This window comes from Numida meleagris, chromosome 1 (genome assembly GCF_002078875.1).
Source record: "Numida meleagris isolate 19003 breed g44 Domestic line chromosome 1, NumMel1.0, whole genome shotgun sequence".
Classification (NCBI taxonomy): domain Eukaryota; kingdom Metazoa; phylum Chordata; class Aves; order Galliformes; family Numididae; genus Numida; species Numida meleagris.
The window spans coordinates 174,055,226-174,078,464 of NC_034409.1; the positions used below are offsets into that span (position 1 = coordinate 174,055,226).

Below are 23,239 nucleotides of genomic sequence, written 5' to 3' on the forward strand. Positions count from 1 at the left end.
AAACCTCATTAATGTTCTCATGTGCCCACTTTTTGAGCGTATCCTGGTCCCTCTGGATAGCATCCCTCCCTTCTATTGTGTCAACTGCACCACTCATCTTGGTGTCATCAGCAAACTTGCTGAGGGTACGCTCAATCACACTCTCTATGTCATTGATAAAGATTTTGAAAAGCATCTGTCCCAAGATGGACTGCTGAGGGACACCACTTATGACCAGCCTCCACTTGGACATAGAGTCATTGACAACAACCCTCTGGCTATGACCATCCAACCAATTCTTTATCCACCAAATAGTTCAGCCTTCATCTCCAATTTAGAAATAAGGATGTGGTGGGGGACCATGTCAAAGGCCTTGCACAACTCCAGGCAGATGACATTAGTTGCCCTTCCTTTGTCCATCGATGCCTGTACGTCATCACAGAAGGCCACCAGATTGATCAAGGACAATATTCCCTTGGTGAAGCCATCCGTGCTGGCTGTCTCGTATCACCTCCTCATCCCACATGTGCCTTAACATCCCTTCCATGAGGATCTGCTCCATGATCTTCCCAGGCACAGACACGAGGCTCACTGGCCTGTAGTTCCCTGGGTCTTTCTTTCTCCCTTTCTTGAATATGGGAGTGATGTTTCCCTTTTTCCAGTCACCGGGGACCTCACCTGACAGCCACGATTTTTCGAATATGATGGAGAGTGGCTCGGCAACTACATCAGCCAGTTCCCTTGGGGCCGCGGGATTCATGTGGTCTGGCCCCATAAACTTGTATGCATTGAGCCTCATGAGGTGGATTCAGACTTGCTCCACTCTTACATTGGGAGGGATTTTGCTCCCCCGGCCTCTGGTTAGAATTTTGGAGACACTAGAGCCTGACTGGACATGAAACTGAAGCAAAGAACTCATTAATTACCTCAGCCTTCTCCATGTCTGAGGAGGCCAGCTCTCCATTTTCGCTTATTGAAGAGTTTACACTCACCTTCTCCTGTCTCTTCTGCCCAATGTATCTAAAGAATCCCTTGTTGTTTTTCACATCTCTTGCCACGTTCAATTCCATCTATGCCTTGGTTTTCCTGATCCCATCTCTACATGTCCAGACAGCATCCCTATATCCTTCCCAGGCCACACATCCCCACTTTCATTGCTTATGCTTTTCCTTTTTACCCCTCAGTCTGGCCAGCAGATCCTTTCTCAGCCTTGCTAGTTTCCTGCCTCATCTTCCTGATTTCTTATTCTGGGAGATGGAGAGCTCCAGCACTCCCAGAAAGGCATCCTTAAAGTACTACCAACTCTGTTCTGTTCCTTTGTCCCTAAGGACAGCCTCCCAGGAGATCTTGTCCAACAATTCCTTAAACAGCCTGAAGTTCACTCTCCTGAAGTTCAGGGTCCTGACTCCACTCTTTGCCAGACCCACATTCCTCAAGATCATGAACTCAACCAGGGCATGGTCGCTGCAGCCCAGGCTGTCTCTGATCTTTAACGATCTCCTCCGCACTGGTGAGCACCAGGTCCAGCAACACTTCACCTCTGGTCAGTCTGTCCAATAATTGGACCAGAAAGTTATTGTCAATGGACTCCAGCAGTCTCCTGGATCCCTTGTGGCTTTCCCAGCAGATATCTGGGTGGCTGAAATCCCCCATCAGGACGAGAGCCTGCAAGCATAATGCCTCTTGCAGCTGAAGCAAGAAGACCTTGTCAACAGGCTCCCCTTGATTAGGTGGCTGTAGCAGACCCAGGCCACCAGCCGTCCTTTATTAGTCCCATCTCTAATCTTACCCCACAGGCTCTAAATCTGTTCCTGACTGTTTCTCAGAGGGAAATCAGCACAGTCTATCCACTTTTTAACAGAGAAGGCATCTCTCCCACCCCTCCTACCTTGCCTATCCCTTCTAAAAATCTTATAGCCCTCAATCATGGATATCAGGAAAAGGTTCTGCACTAGAGGGTGGTGGGCATGGAACAGGCTGCCCAGGGCAGCGGGCACAGCCCCAAGCTGGCAGAGTTTAGGGAGCATTTGAACAGAGCTCTCAGACACAGGGTTTGATTTTTGGCTGATTCTGTGTGGAGACAGGTGTTGGACTTGGTGATCCTTGTGGGTCCCTTCCAATGTGGGATATTCTATGATTCTATGTTCCTTAGCCTGTGTCACCAACAAAGTGAGGGTTCTGTTGCTGTCATTCCCTGTTACAACACAACAAACCTGGTGGCCTGGAACACCTCACAGGACAAGAATGGCTGAAGCTGCTCTAATGACACCACGTTTGTTCCTGCCTCATGACTCAATGGACAGAACTGGGAGCAGCAAACACAGAAAAGGACACCGCATTGTCAAGTTGCTGAGAAATGAATAATTCATTGGGAAGCAAACATAAGCATTATTTCTCTTCTAATCAGTATCATGAAGCATTTTACAAATTAACCACTTTCCCCAGACACTTACTGTATTAAGTAGCTCTGGGCTGAGCCCCTCTCAGGGTGGACCGTGCCATCTGCATTTAGAAAATTGCCTATACATTTATTAAAGTGAAATTCACCCATTAATTAATCCTGTCAGCGCTTTCCCTGGAAACTCTCATTAGCACACTGAGCTAATTACTACAACTAGCAGCACTAGTGGTGCATGTATGTGCAGGCTAGGGAGGAAGGAAGGTTATTTTAACATATTAAAAGATATCCCATTCTTCCATTTGCATTGAAATCAAATTGAAACAGTCAGAATAACTGTGGACCAAGACAACTTGTCATGTTATTTTCCTGCCATATTGGATTTTTGATTGCTATTGGAAAAATATATTCAAAAGAGAACGGATATCTTCTGAAGCTCATAAAAGTTAGAAACACAGAATCACAGAGTACCCAAGTTGGAAGGGACCCACAAGGACCATGGAGTCCAACCCCTGGCTCCACACAGCACCACCCAAATCCAACCCCTATGTCTGAGTGTTGTCCAAACTCTCCCTGAACTCCTGCAGCTTAGGGCCATACCCACTGCCCTGGACAACCTGTTCCATGCCCACCGCCCTCTGGTGCAGACCCCTTCCCTAATCCCCACCTGTCCCTCTCCTGACACAGCTCCATGCCATTCTCCTCACTGAGTCACCTTGCCAACACACATGGTCACCCTCAGCTGACCAATTCACAGTTCTGAAATGACACAAAGGATAAAGAATTTTTTTAACCACTCTCCTCCTCCACCTTACACTTGTAGCATTAATGCAGATACGTCTGTTACTTCCAGTAACTCCACACAAGCTGCTACAGGTGGGTGCACCACCTGCGCAGCTGGACCGGTCAGAAACTGTTATACCATGTGCAGCTATATGCTGCTGGACCAGCACCGCATCCAGCTGCCAACGCTCAGGCACACGAGGTGCAACAACCACAGCACTACCATATGCATGGGATTGCCAGAACCACATGGCAAAGAGGGCAAGACTTCAGGGCATGTCGACATTGGGAATGCCTTATAGACTCAGTTGTCAGGGTAGACACATGTTGATCTTTCTAATAGCTCAAAATTAGGTCAAGCTCCACACGCTTGAACCCTCAGGAGAGGAGGAACAACTTCTGGTCATTCTACTCGTGCATATATAACACCAGTCTCAAAACTGAGGGTCTCTTTCTCCAGATACTGCAGAGCACATTACCAATTGGACATGATTTTCTCTTACTAATTTTGCTGCAGAACAAGCCTTATAACTATAATTACCTAAAGCTCCAAGCAATACAACACACAGATACTCAACAATGAGCACATCTGCAGTCCCAGTTCCTCAGCACTCTGCTGCATACATAACTTTTCCCCAGCTTTTTATCCCTTCAAAGTCAGCAGGAGGACGGTCCCCGTGCGTAGCTCTACACACGCACCTTCAGAACCAGACCGGCGTAACCCCAAAGGCATTCTCTATTTTACGAAGAGTAGTAAAAAGCATTCCTTACTCAAAAAGACAAAAATACATTTAATAAAATTAGGACCATGACCTCAAATAGAGAATGGGATTTTTTCAGCTAGCTAAGGCTTTTGCTCAGCTTTTTGATCATATCCTTCCTTGCCCTTTAATCCCAATAGAGTTCAGCTGTATTCCTCTAGTAACAAATGGATTCCACTGTGGCTAAAATGATTGTATAAATAGGGACGCTAATGTACTCTCTTTAGCTGATTAGTACCAACTATTAGAGACATTGAGTTCAGCTTGTATTTATACCACAATTTCTATTAACTTCTGTCCCCAATCCCTATATAAAGGTACTCCAGCAGAGACGTAACATGAAATAGTCTGAGGATGTAAAGTAGTTCTGATGTTAAAAAGGAAAGGAAGAAATATTTAAAGAAAAGTTTCGTTTGTGTCACTTGCAGCAGATGGCTGCTCATTTAAATAATCAAGTTAAGTAAGATGCACTTAGGACTATCGTGTTTAATTTGGTTATTTAAATGAACAAACTGCCTGTAAGGCAGTGGTTTCTACAAATATAATCAGGTCACATTCAGCTCTGATTCATGTTTGCTGATTTAGATATGGTTAGATCCAGAATGAATTAGCTCATCATTTCTCTGCGTGGCTAAACTGTTTTGCTTACACGGGGGATGTTTTAGATCAGACGAGAATTACCCTGATGCATCGATTGATATTATGTTAATGCATAGCAGATTAATGCTCCCGCAAATTTGCATATAATGAACATGGCCCATAACCCTTTGTCCAAGTGCGCATCCCTACGTGCCTGCCCCAGATAACAGGACCTTTCCATATCAACAGGAGCCAAGAGGGGAGGAAAAGCAGCTCCTGTAATTCCTCTTTTATGCATTCAGCAGAACTACCTCTGCCCGCAGAGTTATCAAGTAGTTACTGGGATGGCAGTGATTATGCAAATGACGTGCAATTTTAGAGACTCAGCTAACACCACCGAGGACTTGCTCAGTGGAAAGGAGTCATCTCCAACCCATATAGATTGCAACAAAGGTAAGGGCTTATATGGTAAATAAATAGTATTGTTCTGCTCGTTTTCTTGGCAAATTTGGGGAGTGCTTACTACTTAGAGCTTGTCCAATTTTTTTCCCACTTAACCTGTTTTTGTGGAAAAACTCCATTTAAAACTGAACAGTTTTTCACTGTTGCTGAAAGGATGTCTTCTGTTTGCAGGATCCTCTGCCCATCTTGCCTCAGTGAGCTGCATACAAACAAAGCCTGTTTCAAGCAGGACATGCCAGTCTGAACACTCATTGGGATCAGCTCACCTGCTGAGGCACGGCTTATCAAAATCAGTCATTTGTGCATTTTGTGAAATGCAGTGTGACCAGAAAACCCAGCCTGGAGTGGGCAATGAAGGTACAAAGCACCTCGGGGTACTTCCTTATAAACGCACATATGTCTGTAATTTGACAAACTCATTTTAAAAAGGCAAAGAAAACATCAGTATCTTTGTCCACTGTGCAAAAACATCTCTACCACCAATGAAAAGCTGGTAACTGAATTTCATTGAAAATATCCAAATTTGGAAAAATTCCATGTTTTTCCATCTGTCTTGTAAGAAGTTGACAGATGGTGAGTGAGGACTTCATGGGAATGTGGAAAACTGCGTTCCAGAGTGATGTGAAGTAGATGCAGAGAAAACCTGGACCTGCCACTCCCTCCTCTTGAGCTAAGATCCCACCACAAAGCCTTTGGCTTCAAAGCAATGCAACAGTTGTCCAAAAACTCCATTTTCATAAAATCACAGAATCATATCAGTCACAGGTTTGGGTTGGAAGGGACCTTAGATCATCTAGTTCCAATCCCCTGCTATTTGTAGGAATACCTCCCTTTAGACCAGGTTGCTCAAAGCCCCATCCTGCCTGGCCTTGAATGCCTTCAGGGAGGAGGTATCCACAACTTCACTGGGCAACTTGTTCCAGGGTCTTACTACCCTCACAGTAAAGAGTTCCTTCCTAATATCTAATCTAAATCTACCCTCTTCCAGTTTAAGGCCATTTTTCCTCATTCTGCCACTACGTGCCCTTATAAAAAGTCCCTCCCCAGCTTTCTTGTAGGCCCCCTTCAGGTACTGGAAGGCCACTATAAGGTCTCCTTGGAGCCTTCTCTTCTCCAGGCTATAGATTCCCAGCTCTCTCAGCCTGTCCCTGTAGGAGAGATGTTCCAGCCCACTGATGATCTTCGTGGCTCTCCTCTGGACCCACTCCAACAGTTCGATGCTATTCTTGTGTTGGGGACCCCAGAACTGGGTGCAGTACTCCGGGTGGGGTCTCACAAGAGCAGAGTAGAGGGGCAGAATCACCTCCCTCGCCCTGCTGGTCACACTTCTCTCGATGCAGCCCAGGATATGGTTTGGCCTTCTGGGCTGCAAGTGTACACTGCCAGCTCACGTTGAGTCTTTCATCAGCTGACACCTCGAAATCCTTCTCCACAGAGCTTCTCTCAAGCCATTCTCTGCCTAATCTGTATCTGTGCTTGGGATTGCCCTGACCCAGGTGCAGGACCTTGCACTTGGCCTTGCTGAACTTCCTGAAGTTGGCATGGGCCCACCTCTCAAGCCTGTCCAGGTCCCTCTGGATGGCATCCCTTCCCTCGAGAGTCTCAGCTGCACCACTCAGCCTGGTATCATCATTAAAATGAAAATGTTCCAAAGAGTCTGTAGTTAATATGTATAAAAATAATGGAAGGAAATATATATACTTACTTAGACATTTATTATAGTTAGTCTATAAAAATCAATTTGCTTAACTTATGTCTGTTTTTAGACACAATTAGAAGAAGCCACTTACCTTTTAGAGTGTCAATTATATTTCAAGCTCACAAAGTATAGTTTTTCATTACCCACACAAATAACTGTAAAAGTAAATTTTACTGTTATAACACAGCATTCCTCTACAATGTTTACAAAGGCAGCGTGAGCTAATGGAAAAAATAACCACTAAACAAAGCATTAGCTGGCCTATGTTTGGGCCTACTTTTTTTTTCTCCCTTTTTTGGCCTTTTAATAGAAGATACTGCATTTTTTTCCATTTTGTTTTTGCACAAAACAGCTAACAATAACTTGTCTTTTCCAACAGCATGTTGAAACATACTGGTTCAAATGAGTAAGTATGAGGTTGGGATGTTAAAAACATTATTTCAACTCTGTTGCTCTACTTCCTTGTAAATAAATAGACAAAAGAGAAGCTTCAGTTCCTCCAGGCATGCCCACTCTTTTCCTTGGTAGGATCAGGCACGAAAGTTGCAGGTTAGTAAATTAAGATTTTTTAAGTTCATGTTGTGTTCAATAATATTTAGTGAAATTCTCATTAGAACATTTTGCAGAACACTTTTTGTTTGACAAAATTATATAGAATGAATACACCTCAGACTTTACAGTACAAATAAACTCTCTTTAGTCTCTCCAATACTATATATGCTTGTGAGTTACCAGATCACAGTGAATATGGGAATAATTCATTTCTGAGTGGAATTCTATGTGTTCATGCAGAGCTAGTTTCTGAATTTCCCATCAAAACCATTACCTCCTGCTGCTGTTTATAAAAACAACTATGATTCATTCCTTGTAGCTCCAGCATCCGTGTTTAATTTATGTAAATAACTCGTGGTCTGATGCCATGTAAATATCACTGACATGAATCCAAGTACATACAGAAACTACTCAGAATGTAAAGATGTCTCAACACAATTAAACTGTTTTAAAATTACTAACAAATAAATTCTCAAACTGCCACTCAAGTACAGAAATTTCTTTGAATTTCAAATACACTGAACTGTAGCAATGTAATTGCTTCTCAGAAAAGGTATAAACAAAGGCCCCATCCTGCATTAGAATGCAGAGGAGCAGAACCTGAAAATATTTCAAGTCCTGCTGATTCCTGAAGCTATTCACAGAAAAAAAGAAAAAGAAAGAAGGAAAGAAAGAAAGAAGGAAAGAAAGAAAGAAGGAAAGAAAGAAAGAAGGAAAGAAAGAAAGAAAGAAAGAAAAAGAAAAATTATTTTCCAAACAAGTTGAGGTCATAATGTAAAATTCTGGATATGCCATTGGAATAGAGGACCCCCCTGAAGTCCCAGCCTGCATTAAGCTGTGATTCTACGCTTCTGTCACAAAGTAGTAAATTCTCTCATACAGCGGTTCCTCCTGGAGACAAAAACTTCTGTCTATAACCACATGAAGGAAGGACTGATGAGAATTAAACAACAAAATGTTAACAGCACACCATAGGGTCTGGAAGTTACCAAAGCACGAAATCTGGGACCAGCCATTTTACATGGGATGCTGAAATTTGTCCTAGCTGTGAGAAGTTTGTTGTCTATGCTTGCTGAGGATAAATCTGATACAAAGACAAAAGAGAGAATTGTAGGAATGGGTGAAATGCAAAACTCTGGATGATGAGTTTTCCCTATATATATCTCCTGAAAGAATGCAGTCTGAATTCTGGTTGGAAGGGAAGGAGCTTCAAGGAAAGGTACGCAATGGTATGAATCCTTTGTTGATGAAGGATGTCAACTTATTTTTTCCTAGGGTATAGTAATTTTTTATTATTTTTTAAAATATGTTGGCATCTTTGTTCCAGGAGAGGAGTATCTACAGTGGTGGCTGAACTTAGAGCACATACCCAATTTTGCGGAGACAATGGACAGAGCCAGTAACCCTCAACGTTATGAATGGAGTACAGATCTACTACGATGGAGTAGATTTCTTGGGTACTGAATAATTAATTCAGGAGGAAGCTTCAACCCTAATTTTGGACACATGAACTGCACCTACATGAAAATGCAAAGTTAAAGAAAAAATACCAAATTGGGTAAGATATAAAGAGGAGTATTGTTTTATAATTCGGTTTGACAAAAAATTACACACAGTGAAGAAATGAAGCTGCCACCAAGATTACAAGAAGAAAAAAAATGTTACCAATAATTCAAAAAAGCATAAAATACTAAAAATAACTCTTTTCTAGCAACTTAGGTATCATAATTGGTACTTTCCCACATTAAAGATGCTACACAAAAAGCAAGCAATTGATCAGTAGGCAAGAGCTCTCAATCTTTTGAAGTACTTTATTTTATTAAGGCTGCCAGCTCTGAGATAAAAAGAGAGCCCTGGCAAAGTATTTCTTTACTGTTCATTAAGATTATAGCAGCACCTGAGAGCACAGCTCCCTTGCGGTAGGCATGGCCCAAACATAGAATTCAGGTAAGACTCTGCAACAAACAGGTTCTGTCTAAGTGGGCAAAATATGAGAGTAGCACGGAGATGAAATTATTTATCCGAGTTCACAGGGCACAGTAGCAGCACTGCAACCATACCTCACATTTCCTCCCTCCCAAGCCAAGAATCACCCAGCCTACACAAACACAAGCAAAGGATGTCGGTGAAATTTAGGCCATGTGGATCAGGGCAGCTTGGATCACACTAACTCTTCTTCCTGCTGCTCCATCATTTGAAAAAAGCCACGTTCAGTGAATTGTAACGAACAAATAACCTTGCTCTGGTGGGTCTGCAGCTTCCATCCACGTAACTTACTTTGTACCTCTTCTCCCAAAGCTTCCCTGCAGCCCATGCTGTTTGATGTCTGCCTTTGTGCAACTTCTGAAATTATAGCTTTAAAGCCTATAAGAGCAGCCCAGAAGGAAACAAATGGCAATTTTACATTTTTAAAAAAGATGTTCTTATTCTACTCACAGCTAAGTTTTGGCTGCAGCTCATGAGCAGAATAGTAAGTGAGAGATCTTGTAATGAATTTCCAGTCCAGTTTGTCTGGGTTGCTGAGAGCCGCATCTTTTCTTCTTTGGTTGGCTGGTTTTTCCCTATTCCTTTTCTGGTCAAGTGTGTATCTACGGGTCTATACCATTCCTCTGAACTCTTGCTTTGGGACCGAAAGCCTCCAACAGGTGTCATGCCAGTGTGAATACTTTTATCTGTGAACCAAACAGACTTTCTCCAGAATTTAGTCTACACCGACAAATAAAATTCATACTGATTTCAGAAAGAATCATCCCAGAACTGTCAAACTGCTTACATGCATCTCAGAGCACTAACCTACTCCCCTAGAGAGCAGTCAGCTTTCAGCCATACAGCCAAAAACCCAGTGCAAATCTGAATTTGTGCCCTCCAACAACAACCACTCGATGGCACTGTGAAGTTGTGTGGGATAACAGGCCAACCCATACACACACTGCCTGGTCAACTGGACAAAATCTCTTGACAGAACAAGATATTCATTTGAGGGTCTTTCCTCTGTTTAATTAACAATTTTCACAACTGTTTTTTTTTTTTTTTTTAGAAATGTGTATTTACAGCTATTATTATAAGAATACCAGAGCTTTGAGGGGCCATCATCTCTTCACCAAACTGGACAGAAGCATCCAAGAGCAAATGTGTAGTAAGACAGATAGATAGGCAGGCACAACAATTCCATAAACTTATTTTTCCCTTTAGAAAATACACATTAAAAAGAAAAAAGAAATATTAGAAAAGCGCATAATTTGCACTTATGAATTCTAATCAGAGTTAATCAAATTCTGTTTTCAGATCTCAGTTCTTTACTATGTACCAGGATAAAACAATAGTAAACCATAGTAATCGTATGAATTGATTTTGAAGACCCATTGGCAGAAGATAAGCTACTGTGTATAAACATGAGAAAAATCCTCCTGAATGTATTCTTTTTTTAATTTTATTTTTTCTTGAGTAGTTTTCAGAAAGATTCAAACTTTCCTCCTCTGTGCATTCCAAGAAGACGAAGAAGGACTTTCCAGAGGATCTACCAAACAAGTACATTTTGTAGCTTTTGCTCATTTAATAAATTGGGAGAAAAAAACAACAACTAGCATGATGTGCTCTACGCTAAAAAGTCTTGATTATCAAGGCTGATGTAAGGGGCATTTGACTTTGATTATCTTTAGAGGGAAATGAAAAAAAAAGGATTATCTTGGAAAAAAATACATACAAAACCAGTCCAATTGTAATGCGTCCGATAAGGCACTACTCTTGGCAAGAAACGCTGAAGGCAAAAAAAAAAGCAGCTCCTCTGTCCATAACATGCATTTTTTTTAACATTTACAAATTATTTTTGACTTAGCCACGCAGGGAGCCTACTTTCAACCCTCAATTTGAAAATCATGGAGGCTTTATAAAGTCTTCCACCTGCATCTCTTTTTTGCATCACAGTCCTTTATCCTCTAAAGGATGAAAACCCCGGCATATAAAAACTTTGTTAAGCTGTCACTATCAATAGAGTAAAAAAAAAATAATGGTTGACAAAGAAGAAACAAATTGCATCTTCGAATAAGTTTCCTTCATGCTCTTGTTAAAAGCTATAACCTCTGATGTTAACTAAATTTAACCCATTCTGACCCTGGCGGTGGCCCTTAACCTCTTCTTTATTCTGCTTCCTGTGGTTGCTGAAGAAAACTGGCCCAGCGTTTGGAAAAGCGCTCTCTGTTGCACACAAAGAGGCAGCCTCGCTGCTAGGCTGTCAGGAGGGATAGAATAGACGGGGAGGTCAGCACCTGTGCTGAGAAGCAGGTGACAGGGAACTGCTTGGACCATTCTAGGGCAAGTTGTAATAGTTTCTGCCCTTTAAATATCGCACTGTAGTTTCGGGTATTCAAGGCAGCGAAGTTCACATTTTCTTTGTGAATGCAGACTTTAAACAAATTAATCTATTGCTGTTCAACTGACTGTAAAATTAGTAGATTTACTGTTGCAAAAAAAAAAAAAAAAAAAGGGAGAGCTTTCACTTCCACTTTAATAAGGTCACGGATGTGTCCTAGGCTGCCAACAAAAGCAGCTTTTAAAATCTTCGCAGCTGAACCCAGCAACTTGCAAAGGCTGCTGAACAATGTCTTAGATGTACAGTGGAAACTCCTCTCCCTACAGTCAAGATGTAAAACCAGGCATTTAAAAAACTTACCGCACTGGGAAGTTTTAACTTTAATTGTGCCTCGCCACAGGGACCCATGGACTGGCTTTATGATTACCATTTTAATAAATTCAGCCAGCCTCGCTTTTCAGGGACGAAAATCAGTCACTTGCCTGGGTTCTTTAAATCAGACCAAGCAATTTAATGACGGCATGCATCTTCAAAAGAATTGTTTTAATTCACAGAACAGAGGCAGACTCCTGGAAGCAAACAAAACTTCAGCTCTTTGGCTATTACATTCCATGCAGGGCTCTGCTAGCAGTGACCATTCTTACCACCCAACAGAATTTCTGGGGTTGCTTTAATTTTTTGCTACCTTGTTAGAATAGAGAAGCGTGTGTATTAAGCAGCTTTCAAAAGCTGGGGATGTAAAGAGAATAAGCGAGCTATTGTGGAACCAGGAATCTGTACCTGCGGCTCACTCCGAATATCTGTATACTTTAAGTACTCATTAACTCCAGTGTGTTCTGCAGCATGTGGCAATGCTCAGCTCAACACAAGGGAGTTTTTATCTGAGTTATGTGATAAAGTCTTAGTTCTTTGGCCAAGAGTCCCCTGTGCTGCATTAGCCCACTGGTATCAATAGCAAATTCCTGAGGATCTTGTTTGGCACTTGAAATATTTTGGACTAGATGTTGGGAATCAGAGCCCCAGCTCAGGAGCAGGGGAGCACTGTGTCACCCATCCAGGGGCATCCTCGCTCTCTGCTAACTACAGGAACAGACCCAGTCCAACAGAGCGATCAGAACCAGCACCTACCTCCTCAGGGACAGCTGAACCTGTAGACCCCCAGCGTTGGGCTATGAACATGGAGGAAGCTTCCCAGTACCATCCTGAGTATGTAGGTAACACCCACACCCTCAGGTCTCTGCTGCTCAGGGAAATGCTGGAGAGAGCCACAACAACTAGTGGCTTGGAGCATTTCCTGTATGAGGAAAGGCTGAGAGACCTGGAGCAGTTCAGCCTGGAGAAGAGAGGATTGAGAGGGATCTTATCAATGCTTGTAAATATCTAAAAGATGGGAGTCAAGTGGTAGTGGACATCTCCTCTGGAGAAATTCAAACCCATCTGGACACTTCTCTGTGCAACCTCCAGCAGGGAACCTGCTTTAGCAGGGGGTCAGACTAGGTGGTCCCTTCCAACTCGTATGGCTCTGTGACTCCGAGGACAAGCAACCCCCCCGCCGCCATCCCTGCTCCTTTTCACAGACACGCCCTTTAAATGCTCTGAATTATCTACATGTTGGCACATGGACTGGCAGAACAGGCCTCGATTTGGCACAAAAGAAAACAGAGACTTTGCTAACCAGCTCGAGAAACAAAATGTTGCATGGAAGCAGGCGCAGATTTAAAAAGAGAAAAACCATAAATGACAGAATATTGCCAGGAGTGGGTAGAGAATGATGTGCATCAGAGAAAAAAAAGAAGAAATTTATCACTGGATGCATTTATTATGATCGGGTCTTTCGGATAACTAAGACCACAGTTCTGACTGCGACAGCACTGTATTAAACACAGCCCCTGGACGCGAGACAAAGGAGAAAGAGTACAACGAGCCCCCAGAAAAATCGAGTTAACTGAGAACGAGCAGCACGAGAAGGCCACGCCATGTCTTGGCGCACCAAATTTAACTAGAAAGTGAAACAAAGTTTAAACGTAAGAGAATTAAAGAAAGAACAGAGAGCAGGAACGCGAGCTCTCCCTTTCGGAACACCTCAAAGGACACCCACACCACCGGCGGGTGCGCGCGCAGCCTGACGGCGCCGGGCGGGGGAGGAAGAGGAAGGGGAGGGGGAGGAAGAGGAAGGGAGGCGAGGCCGCACCCTCCCGGTGGGCTGGGGCAGGTAAGGGCGGCGTGCGGGGCGCTGCGGAGCGCGGCGGGCACCGGGGGAGGGCGGCGGAGGTGTTCCTCTAGAGCCGGGTTCCGCTGAGCTAAACGGAATTTTGGTGTTTTTGTGATGCACCACCGTGACACCGGAGCACGGCCTGCCGGCCCGCACGGCTGTATTAGCAGCGGGGGCTGACAGCGGGCTTCCAGCGCCTGAAGGGGCCTGCGCTGACAGCACAGAGGAGAACGGCTTTAGACTGAAAGAGGAGAGGTCTGGGTTAGATTAAAGGGGAAGTCTTACCACTCAGAGAGCGGTGAGGCTGTGGGTGCCCCAACCCTGCAGGTGCTCGAGGCCAGGCTGGATGGGGCCCTGGGCAGCCAGCCCATGGCAGGGAGTGGGCATGCTGTGAGGTCACACCGAATCACAGAATCATTTGAGTTGGAAGGGACTTTTAAAGGTCACCTGCTCTAAGTCCCCTGCAATGAAGCGGGACACCTACAGCTCCATCAGGTTGCCCAGAGCCTCATCCAGCCTGACCTTGAGTGTCTCTAGGGATGGAGCGTCCACCACTTCTCTGGGCAACCTGTGCCAGTGCCACACCACCCTTATCATAAATAACTTTTTCCTTATATCCAATCTAAATCTCCCCTCTTTTCGTTTGAAACCATTGCCACTTGTCCTATCCCAACACACCCTGTTAAAAGGTCTGTAGCCTTCTTTTTTACAGACCCCCTTTAGATACTGAAAGGCCGCTTTCAGGTCTCCCTGGAGCCTTCTCTTCTCCAGGCTGAACAGCCCCAGCTCTCTCAGCCTGTTCTCATAGGAGAGGTGTTCTATTCCTTGGATCATTTTTGTGGCCCTCCTCTGGACGTGCTCCAACAGCTCCATGTTTCTCCTGTACTGAGGACTCCACATCTGGACGCAGTACTCCAGGTGAGGCCTCACCAGCACAGAGCAGAGGGGCAGGATCACCTCCCTTGCCCTGCTGGCCACGCTGCTTTGGATGCAGCCCAGGATACAGCTGGCTTTCTGGGCTGTGAGGGCACATAGCTGCTCACGTCCAGCTTGCCATCCACCAGTACCCTCAAGCCCTTTTTGTTGGGGGAGTGCTCCATCCTTACATCCCCCAGCTTGTACTGATAGCGGGAGGTTGCACTTGGATTTATTGAACCTCATGAAATTCTCCTGAGTCCAGTGCTTGAGCCTGTCTATGTCTCTCTGGATGGCATCTCATCCCTTGGTGTGCTGACCACACCACACAGCTTGGTGTCATGTGCAAACTTACTGAGGGTGCACTGTTTATACTGTAGTTTGGCAGCTGCTAAAACACATGTGATTGCTGAAGTCTGTAACTAAATGAGAGGAATGGTCAGGCATTGCTTGTTTTCTGTTCCATGTATTGCAGAAAAGTCTTACTGGTGCCTTTATTTTTTGTCTTCTTTTTCTGCAAACTTTTGCCAACATTTGAGGAAAAAATCTCATGATCAGTATTTTTACCAGATGGTCTGGTGAAATGTCTGCCTTAAACTGCACTTTCCAAACAATTCGTGCTGCATAGGTGTACAGCCGAATGTAAGAAGTCTTAATCATTTTGACAACTGGAAAAAAATCAGGTCAGCTCATTATGATTATGCCACCCTAAATTTGATGTTTGTCTAAAATTGAAAAAGTCCATAAATACTTTAAATGCCTGATGAAAATAGGTTTATAATTAAGGCATCGTTTCAACTTTGGGGCATTGCTGAATGTGGAATTCAAGTTTAGAGACAGCAAGCCCTTTTTGCATTTCGGTTATAGAAATAATGCTGGTGCTTCATCCATATAAAACCAAGAAACCATCTGGATTACTTGGATGAAATGATAATTGGAAAACTTGTCTGAGAGAGACACACCATCTGGGGTCAGTGCAATGAGAAGAAAGTTGCATGTATCCTAGGAAGAGTTTCCAGTGCTGCGATAAAACATACTGCCAAGTACAGTAATGTTCGCTTTGTCCTGTGCCATGGTGAAGATTGTGCATGGTAGTCTTGTACTGTATGGTTAAAGCTTACAGAACTTGGCAGATGTTGGGATGGCTGTTGATGGGCATTGCACAGATCACCGCTTCATTCGCTGTGTGACTGAGGCGAATCTGAAGCAACGTGGCTTAAACCAAATGCTTCCCAAAGAAGAGCGGCAGCAGCCAAAAGAAGCCTTGGTGTCATGTATTTTGTGAAAAAATAAATCTGCACTGAAAATACATGGCTTTAAAAGTGCAACATGTCCTTTTATTTGACAGCGCTTTCTCCCTTTTAACCACTGTGCCAGAGTAGATACTTGTGTGAGGAGAAATGAGCTAGAAGTTTTGGAGTCTCTAAAGGAATTCAGGCTCAAATGTTAAAATACTGCAGATAACATCAACTCTATATGTTTTCTTTCACTGTCAGATTTTCTCTCTGGCTTAAAGCCCTCTTTGTTACTGCAAAGCTCCTGTTGATTGCTCGTTTTGTAGAATAACACTGCGTCTTTTTCAAAGAGTGGTTTTAAGGGTTGAGGTTTACTGAACCAGAACTGGGTCTTTGTGATCATCCTAACTAGAAGAATCTGAGAGTTGGAGATGACTTGTTTTTTAATTTTTCCCTGTTTCTCAGAATGACTTCCTTTTGTTTGATGAAACTTCTCTGTCAAGCGACCAGAAATGAGACTAAATATGCAAAAAGATTCTGTGGTACTCTCCTGTCACAGACAACACAGAAGGGAGTTTTTCCTCCATTCTGGATAGTGGTACCCGATCCTAGAAAGACAAATGCGTTTGTATTTACTCAGCCATTTTGTACAGCTGAAAAATCTCACAAAGATCCAAAAAGGAAAGCGGCATTTGGAAGTGTTGGGCGAAGAATTCCGTATCGGATTTTGCACGTAATCAACCAGGATGGAGAGAGCTTAGGAGATATGCACCGAGCAGAGGCACTCAGACTGATGGATGAGCATGACCTGAAACTGGTTCTGCTTCGCGAGAATGCAGAGCCTCCTGTGTACAGACTAATGACTGGGCAGCAGATTCACGAAGAGAAGCTGAAGCGTGCAGAGAAAGAAAAAGCGAGCTCAAAAACAGGTACGTACATTGTTAATGTTACAACACTGAGCACTTTGAAAAATGCTGTATTAAAAGTGGTTTCAGCGGATTAAATCCTCTTACTTGCATTTGTGTAAATCCTGCAACGTCACTGCAGTCCATGCTATGAGGGATTTGCACTGGTGAAAATAAAATTTTGGATTAGTTTAGTCTTCTCCAGGGAAGCCTACTGTTGCCTTCTCAGGATTTACTACTTTGGCATCTGCTGGCATTTTTTTTTTTAAAGCTATTTTTATTTAAGTTAATACAGCTAGACTCTGGTTCTGTAAGGCTCTCTGAAATTCTCTTCTTCTACTAAGGCATAAATGACAGTTTTTACAACTCTGTGTAGCAGAGACACAAACTTGTCACCAGTGATCATGAACCGTGGTTGTGAAACTTTCTCTTCATAGCCTGCCACTAGGAGGAAAAAGCCTGGAGCCCTTTCTTTTAGAGAGCAGAACAGGCTTTTTCAATATTGAACACTTTGCAGGCTTTTTTTCTTAAGCCAATCTGCCCCAGCACTTTAACAAATTGAGTTTGGCAAGAATGTTTTAGAAGACATCTGACCTTGTTTATTGGCCTCAGGCTAAGGAAGGTATCTGTGCTTTGGGCAGAGTTCTCATTTTAGAGAGCACTATTGTGGTAGTGAGTTTTTCTGTTCCAGAGACTACAAAAAGATTATGCACTTGGTGCCTAATTTAGAGAATTCTTATGGAGGAAGAGAGCTTATCTTGTTGAAATGTATTACGAGGTACTGTATTTCCAGATGGATATTTTACTGTGCAAGAAAACAGGCTTGAGATGAATAGATAATTATTTGTAAAGCTTTCACATTCAGCTACGTTATGTGCAAAATGTAGCAGTTTCCACACTAAGTGTCAAGTTCAGATCCATTGTTTACCTGTTTGTTAGACGTGCGTTGTGGGTGGTACGAACAAAACTGCAGTGAAAACAAAAAACTTGAAGCATTCTGAACCTGAAAAGACTTCCCCGTGTGCTCTAAACACGCAGTCCATCTCCCCGTTTGAGCAGTGACTGAGATACCAATTACCCCTTCTAAGGTGAGAGTGGTCAGTGCTGGCAGAGAGGCTGGGATGCTCACAGGCGTATGAGAAAGCGACATGGGGGAAAGGGAGTTAAGCACAGCACCAGAGGCTGTTGAAAGAGAGCAGATAATACAGGTTTGTCACATGCTATGCCAACACAATCTTAGTTCTGTTTTGAACAGTGCTGGTTCAGAAGGAGTTATCCTTTTCTTCAGCTATTGCCAAGAATGACTTGGAGACCAAGTCTAAACAGATAATGCACTGGATTGAAAAGAAATACCACGTGAAAGTGACTATCCGACAGGCAAAAGACAGCAATACGGACATGGTGAGTGGGTGGTCAATCCCATGAAATAGGTGTATTTCTGTTAACTTCTCCCATACTGTTCTATCTTCTGATTTTAATGCATCATTTAGTGTTTATGTGAGTGAATGTCATGAGATTAGCAGTCGCTTCATCTGTTCAAACGCTGCAGTCCCATAGAGACAATCCAAGTACTGCGCTTTGTTAAGAATGCAGGTAGAACAGTGGCCTTCACAACAGAGCGCGGACAGTTCCTGCTTCTTTACAGCACCACCTTATTGACTGGGCTGGTAGAATTGTCCCATCTATACCTTAAGTCAGCCGAGCTATTTTGCAGGAAGGTTTATTAAATATTTTTATGTTTTAGCTGGATAACTTAAATAACTGATCTGTTCTTCTGAAAACACTGCTGTATTGAAAACTATTGGAATCGTGTTTTGAAACTGGCAAAGTAAATATTTATAAAGATGTTAGGGAGCCAGTGTCAACTTAGTACAGCAGGGCTTCGTGTCTTGTCATGTGCACAGATGTGTTTTTCTTTAAAAAACCAAAACAGGATGAATTAGTAATTTAGCCTAAATATTAGGAAATGGCTTAATCCTGATGACTTTCCTAAACCTGCTTTGAAGAATAAAGAATAAGTGGTTTGGAAAAGACAAGCTGAAGTGCACAAACCAAAACTAGCAAAACAGCCTGAAATATTTTTCTAACCATGGTTGTGCATTTTATCCTTTTTTTTTTCTTCTTTGCAGTTCACGCTTTTTGATCAGATTTTGGAGACTGTGTCTGACAAAGCCACTTACCTTTCCAAGCCAAAAGCTATTAAGGAAGGAACAGCTACGTGCATTTTGAGACACATGTCTGACAAAGAGTTGAAAGCATACCAGAAGATGGAAAAACAGAAAAACAGTACAGTAAAGAAAGACGAAAATGAAGAGCCAAAGTCAAGTGAGTTGCATTAAAGACTTTATAAGGAGGTAAAAACGATATTATTTAAAAAAAAAAAGGACTATAAAATAAAGGTTTTTTTGCTGGGCTTTGCTCTGGTCATTCCATGAAGGAAATTTGCAGTTAACTTTTACTGCAGAGTCAGAATTTCAACAGTTGGTATTTCATTCTCCATGGGCCGATCCGTTGTCTTGCATTCTGTTACAACCACATCTTTTCCTGGCTGTGGTTTAGGGGGAATGTACCCACTCAGACGAGAGGCTAAGCTCCTCTTAGGACGAGAACGCTTTGCCTGGCAGAAATAAGTACAGAATTAGCAACTTCACGTGTATGGAATAATAATGGAGGGGGAGAAAACACTGTGAAAAGGCCAGCACTACGTTATTTACAAGAACTGCAGAAAAAAAAATCTCCCAAATTAGTAGATAGCTGGCCTGTTTTCCTACTTTTCCACATTCTAAAACACTTAATACTAACCCTCTCAACCGTATTCTGTCAGCTCACAGAGGAGGACTTCAAGAGTATGACTTACTTTTAGCTTTCTCTTTTCAGGATCATGGTGAACTGCATGCCTTGCTAGGCTCTGCTACAGTTACAAAGAAGAAAAAAATGTTATTTCAGATTATGCAGCTCAGATTAGGACAGTGTAAAAATACATACCTTCATTGCAAATACTTTTCCACAGCCTGGATGATCACAAGAGAATGGTTTCAGCTCCTCATGAAAAGAGAGGATATGGCTTTGAAGGTTAAACAGAGTTGTGTAAGTTCTGTCACATCCTTCTCTTGGGCATCGGCAGACTTCCCTCTCCGCAGCATGTGTTTTTTTATGCTGCTTGAGGTAATCTTTGCGTTTAAATGTTTTAGAACACTCTGTACAAACAATTGGCTCTGAGTGGGGGAAGGAGAGAGAGGGAAAGAGAGGAAGAGTGTAAGTTAACAGCTTCTTGCAGGAGCTCAGAATTAAGCCCTAGCAGTCCTCTAGAAGATTGTGAAAACTCGCATGAAGGGTAGGGAACTCAGAGACTAGAAGAGAATGTGAATTATCCAGATCCAAAATCCTACATTATGCAATTATTCATTAACTGGATCACAAATCATAGTATACTGAGTAACATTTTCATCGATCAGAGGTCTAGCCAGAGTGACAGCTATTTTACCATTAAGTGCTAGTAAACAATTTGTCTAGGCACAATGACAAGGTGGCGAGTTCAGCAAGGACTACTCTTCAAATACGCATTTTGTTACTTGTTGCTTGCTAATAAGTATTAAGTTTACCTGTATGGCTTTCTTTATTATGTTTCAGAAGTTCAGTCCAAGTTTTTCCAATATATGAGCAGTTTTCTTTCTTGCACGCATAGCCTGTTAGAGACAACAGATGTATACAGTCACAAATGTTCTGGCAAACAGTCTAATTTTACAAGGGTGAATTCCATTTTCAGTGTTTCAAAATTAGAGGTAAGTATTCCTCATCTTCCTCCCCATGCTACACAGTAGGACAAAAATCAACAGACACAAGTTAGAAGATGAGAAATTGTTAATACGTTTTATCAAGAAGCCTTTTTATCACCGACAAGAGTTGTCTTGAGAGGCTGTGATATCCTTGCCCCTGGAGACATTCAAAAGCTGACAGCATGGGGCCCTGAGCAGCCTGGTCTAACAAAGCAGATTTGTACCAGATGACCTTTCCAACCTAAATGGCTTTATGGAACTCTACCTCCCTGTGTCTTAAGTAAAACTTACTTCCCACCAACCATGCACTTTCAGTCAAATATATAACCATAATAATGTATTTCTATATAAATATTTGTATTACATATTTTAAAAGAGAAGAACTTGACTATACAGTGATATTCCCAAGCCTAAAGAGACTACTGTTTTATCAAGCAGACCAGATGACTTTTAAATGAACCACAGAAAGCTAATGCTATTTAAATACCAAGACTGGAAAGATCAAAGAACTATAAGCAAGTCTTAAGAAAGGACCACAGTCTGAGCCATAGCTTTTGGGATACTCTTCCTAGCCCCAGGTTTCCTTGCTTTCCAGTGCTAGTTCAAAACAAAGCAAAAACAACAAAGTGAGCTGTCAAAGAGTACTAAAAGAAGGGATAGCAGTGTAGCAGGATAAGCTCAAACACCTACATGACCACCTCCTGACAATTCTACATAAATACCTTTCACGTGAGAACATTAAAGATGCAAGCTTGTGTGGTTTTGCCAACGTTATGTAAGAAATGTGCAGCAGAACTGGCAGTTAGTCTTAACTTGCAGACATCTAGCCTAGTGCCTTAACCATTAGCTGATCTCCTCTTCAGAAGATAGATTATTAACAAGGAAGCACTTTGGAAGTGGGGAAGGACTCAGGGAACTGAGCTGGGTTCAGCCTGCCGGAAATAAATACATTGTAACTTGAATGATGGAATGCCCTGAAATTGTAACCCAGATGGCAACTCAGAACTGGTATCTTGCTTCATCTGTCTGGATCACTAGGCTCAGAACCTCACGTCTGTCACACATCCCGACACACCATCCACATCAGACAGAGTCCTTTTGCCTTTGCTAGAACACAACGGAAGCAAAAATAAAAACCGTATTACCTTTATGTATCTTCTTGTGCCGCTTTAGCCTACTTGGAGTAGAAAAATTCTTTCCACATCCTTTGTGATCACATCTATGTAAAAGTATACTGGTTTAATTTCTCTCATTGCACACGCATAGCTTTTGTTCGAGTCAAGTCACACACAATTAAAGAGGGCAAAACAACCCAGGCCTCCCCTTGCCCAGAGATTTGCTCTGCTTCATCCCTTGTAAAAGTAAATTCCGTACTGCTTCCCATTACAGCAAGTTACATTTTAGCTCAAGAATCAGACTTCATAGCCTTCCTACACAGGGAGCTGTCCAAGCACACAGAAGGTGGAAGCTTCTAGTGGCTTGCACAACTCTGGCAGCTAGAGCAGCCATGCGAGCACTTATGCTCACGTTTCAGGCTGTGTAAATTCAGAGCTGGTTTGTTTGATTTTCCCATGAACTTGCAATAAATATGAGGAAAAATGCTTGGAGAGCTGAAGTTACAGTGCACCATGACTGCTGCTCAACAGTGTGCTGGGAAAGCAGAGAACTAGCACAAGTGTACTGGCAACCACGACGATTTCAGTGCAAGTTTATTTTCAGGTTTTAAATACCCCATCAATGAGAAGGCTGAGAGAAGGCGTGTGTTTTCAACTGCAGTGTTTAAATTGTTAAAGCTCGTCAGTAAAATTGTGCACCTACTTGAAGGGTGGTTCATTGGTGTGCTGACACAGGTGAACTTTCAGTTGTTGATGTTTCCTGAAAGACTTGTCACAGCCTTCAAAGTTGCACTGTTCAGGAAATCAAGTTACCATCAGAGGCCAAACAACAACAGCCCAGTCCACACGCGTTGGCTGAAATCCCAGCCACAGGAACTCATGCAAATTCTGCATACCAAGTGCAGGTATCTCCCTAGGTACCGCAAGAGGAGCTTGTTTGGCTTCATGCTGTAGCCCCAAGGGTCACAACTCACCGAATACAGTTTGTGCTGATTTTCATGCTTGCGCTGAATGTGTCTCTTTAAGTTTGATTTTGTTCCAAACTTCTGATTGCATCCCTCAGCTGTGCACCTGCAAACGAAGCAAGTTTTCTTCCTGTCACTCCCAAACGCTTTGCACGCTAAGCAGATACCCCCATCACCGGGCAAGAGGATAACGGAGATAGCCACGCTCACAACCCCAATACAAGAAGTTGTTTTAAAGACACGAAAAGCCAGGGGTGAAGTTCCTATCGAAAGCCACCGGAAAACACGTGAGGGAGGAACTGCAGCCAAGCACGCGGGGATTCCAGCGGCCGCCCCGTGGCAGCAGCCGGCCGGCCCCCGTTACGAATCGCGCCCTGCAGGGGCAGCCCTGCCCGCTCCCGCCGGGGCAACGCCGGAGACGGCCGAGGCCGGGCCTTACGCAAAGGGCCTTTCCCCGGAGTGCGTGAGGAAGTGCCGGGCGCGGTGGCAGTCCCTGGTGAAGCCCTTCCCGCAGCCCTCGTGCTGGCAGACGTACGGCCTCTGAAAGAGAGAGGGCGGCTCACAGGCGGCGGCCGCGACCCCCGGGCCGCCCCC

The 23,239-nt window shown here is 43.2% G+C and overlaps 2 protein-coding genes and 1 long non-coding RNA gene across 5 annotated transcripts in view; 1 reads left to right on the forward strand and 2 right to left on the reverse strand.

Moving 5' to 3' along the window:
- The window catches only part of LOC110388984, a 31,909-nt gene extending 17,842 nt beyond the window's left edge, over positions 1-14,067 (reverse strand). For both annotated transcript variants that reach the window (XR_002433031.1, XR_002433032.1), the window contains exon 1: positions 14,020-14,067. This is a non-coding gene — a long non-coding RNA (uncharacterized LOC110388984). The remainder of the gene's footprint in view (positions 1-14,019) is intronic.
- Positions 13,605-19,203, forward strand: MTIF3 (mitochondrial translational initiation factor 3). 2 transcript variants are annotated; one of them, XM_021378815.1, is made up of 4 exons: positions 13,605-13,734; positions 16,350-16,813; positions 18,045-18,190; positions 18,919-19,203. In XM_021378815.1, the coding sequence occupies exons 2-4, from the start codon at positions 16,351-16,353 to the stop codon at positions 19,126-19,128; spliced, it is 819 nt and encodes a 272-aa protein (XP_021234490.1). In that variant the 5' UTR covers positions 13,605-13,734; position 16,350; the 3' UTR covers positions 19,129-19,203. The 2 variants fall into 2 exon arrangements, with proteins under 2 accessions (XP_021234490.1, XP_021234498.1); XM_021378823.1 differs by lacking the exon at positions 13,605-13,734 and adding an exon at positions 14,723-15,332.
- GTF3A (general transcription factor IIIA) lies at positions 19,120-23,239 on the reverse strand (the record flags this gene model as incomplete). Its single annotated transcript, XM_021405671.1, has 8 exons — positions 19,120-19,406; positions 19,647-19,700; positions 19,775-20,004; positions 20,392-20,475; positions 21,711-21,784; positions 22,384-22,472; positions 22,655-22,751; positions 23,085-23,239. Coding segments are annotated over 8 exons (945 nt in total), but the record flags the coding sequence as incomplete, so codon positions are not given.

What these genes read in the sequence shown, in the direction of transcription:
- MTIF3 (XM_021378815.1), top strand. Translation starts at nt 16,351, where the DNA reads ATGACTTCCTTTTGTTTGATGAAACTTCTCTGTCAAGCGACCAGAAAT. An exon ending in AAAAGCGAGCTCAAAAACAG is followed by an intron (nt 16,814 to 18,044) that starts GTACGTACATTG and finishes TGTTTTGAACAG; the next exon opens with TGCTGGTTCAGAAGGAGTTA. An exon ending in AAGACAGCAATACGGACATG is followed by an intron (nt 18,191 to 18,918) that starts GTGAGTGGGTGG and finishes TCTTCTTTGCAG; the next exon opens with TTCACGCTTTTTGATCAGAT.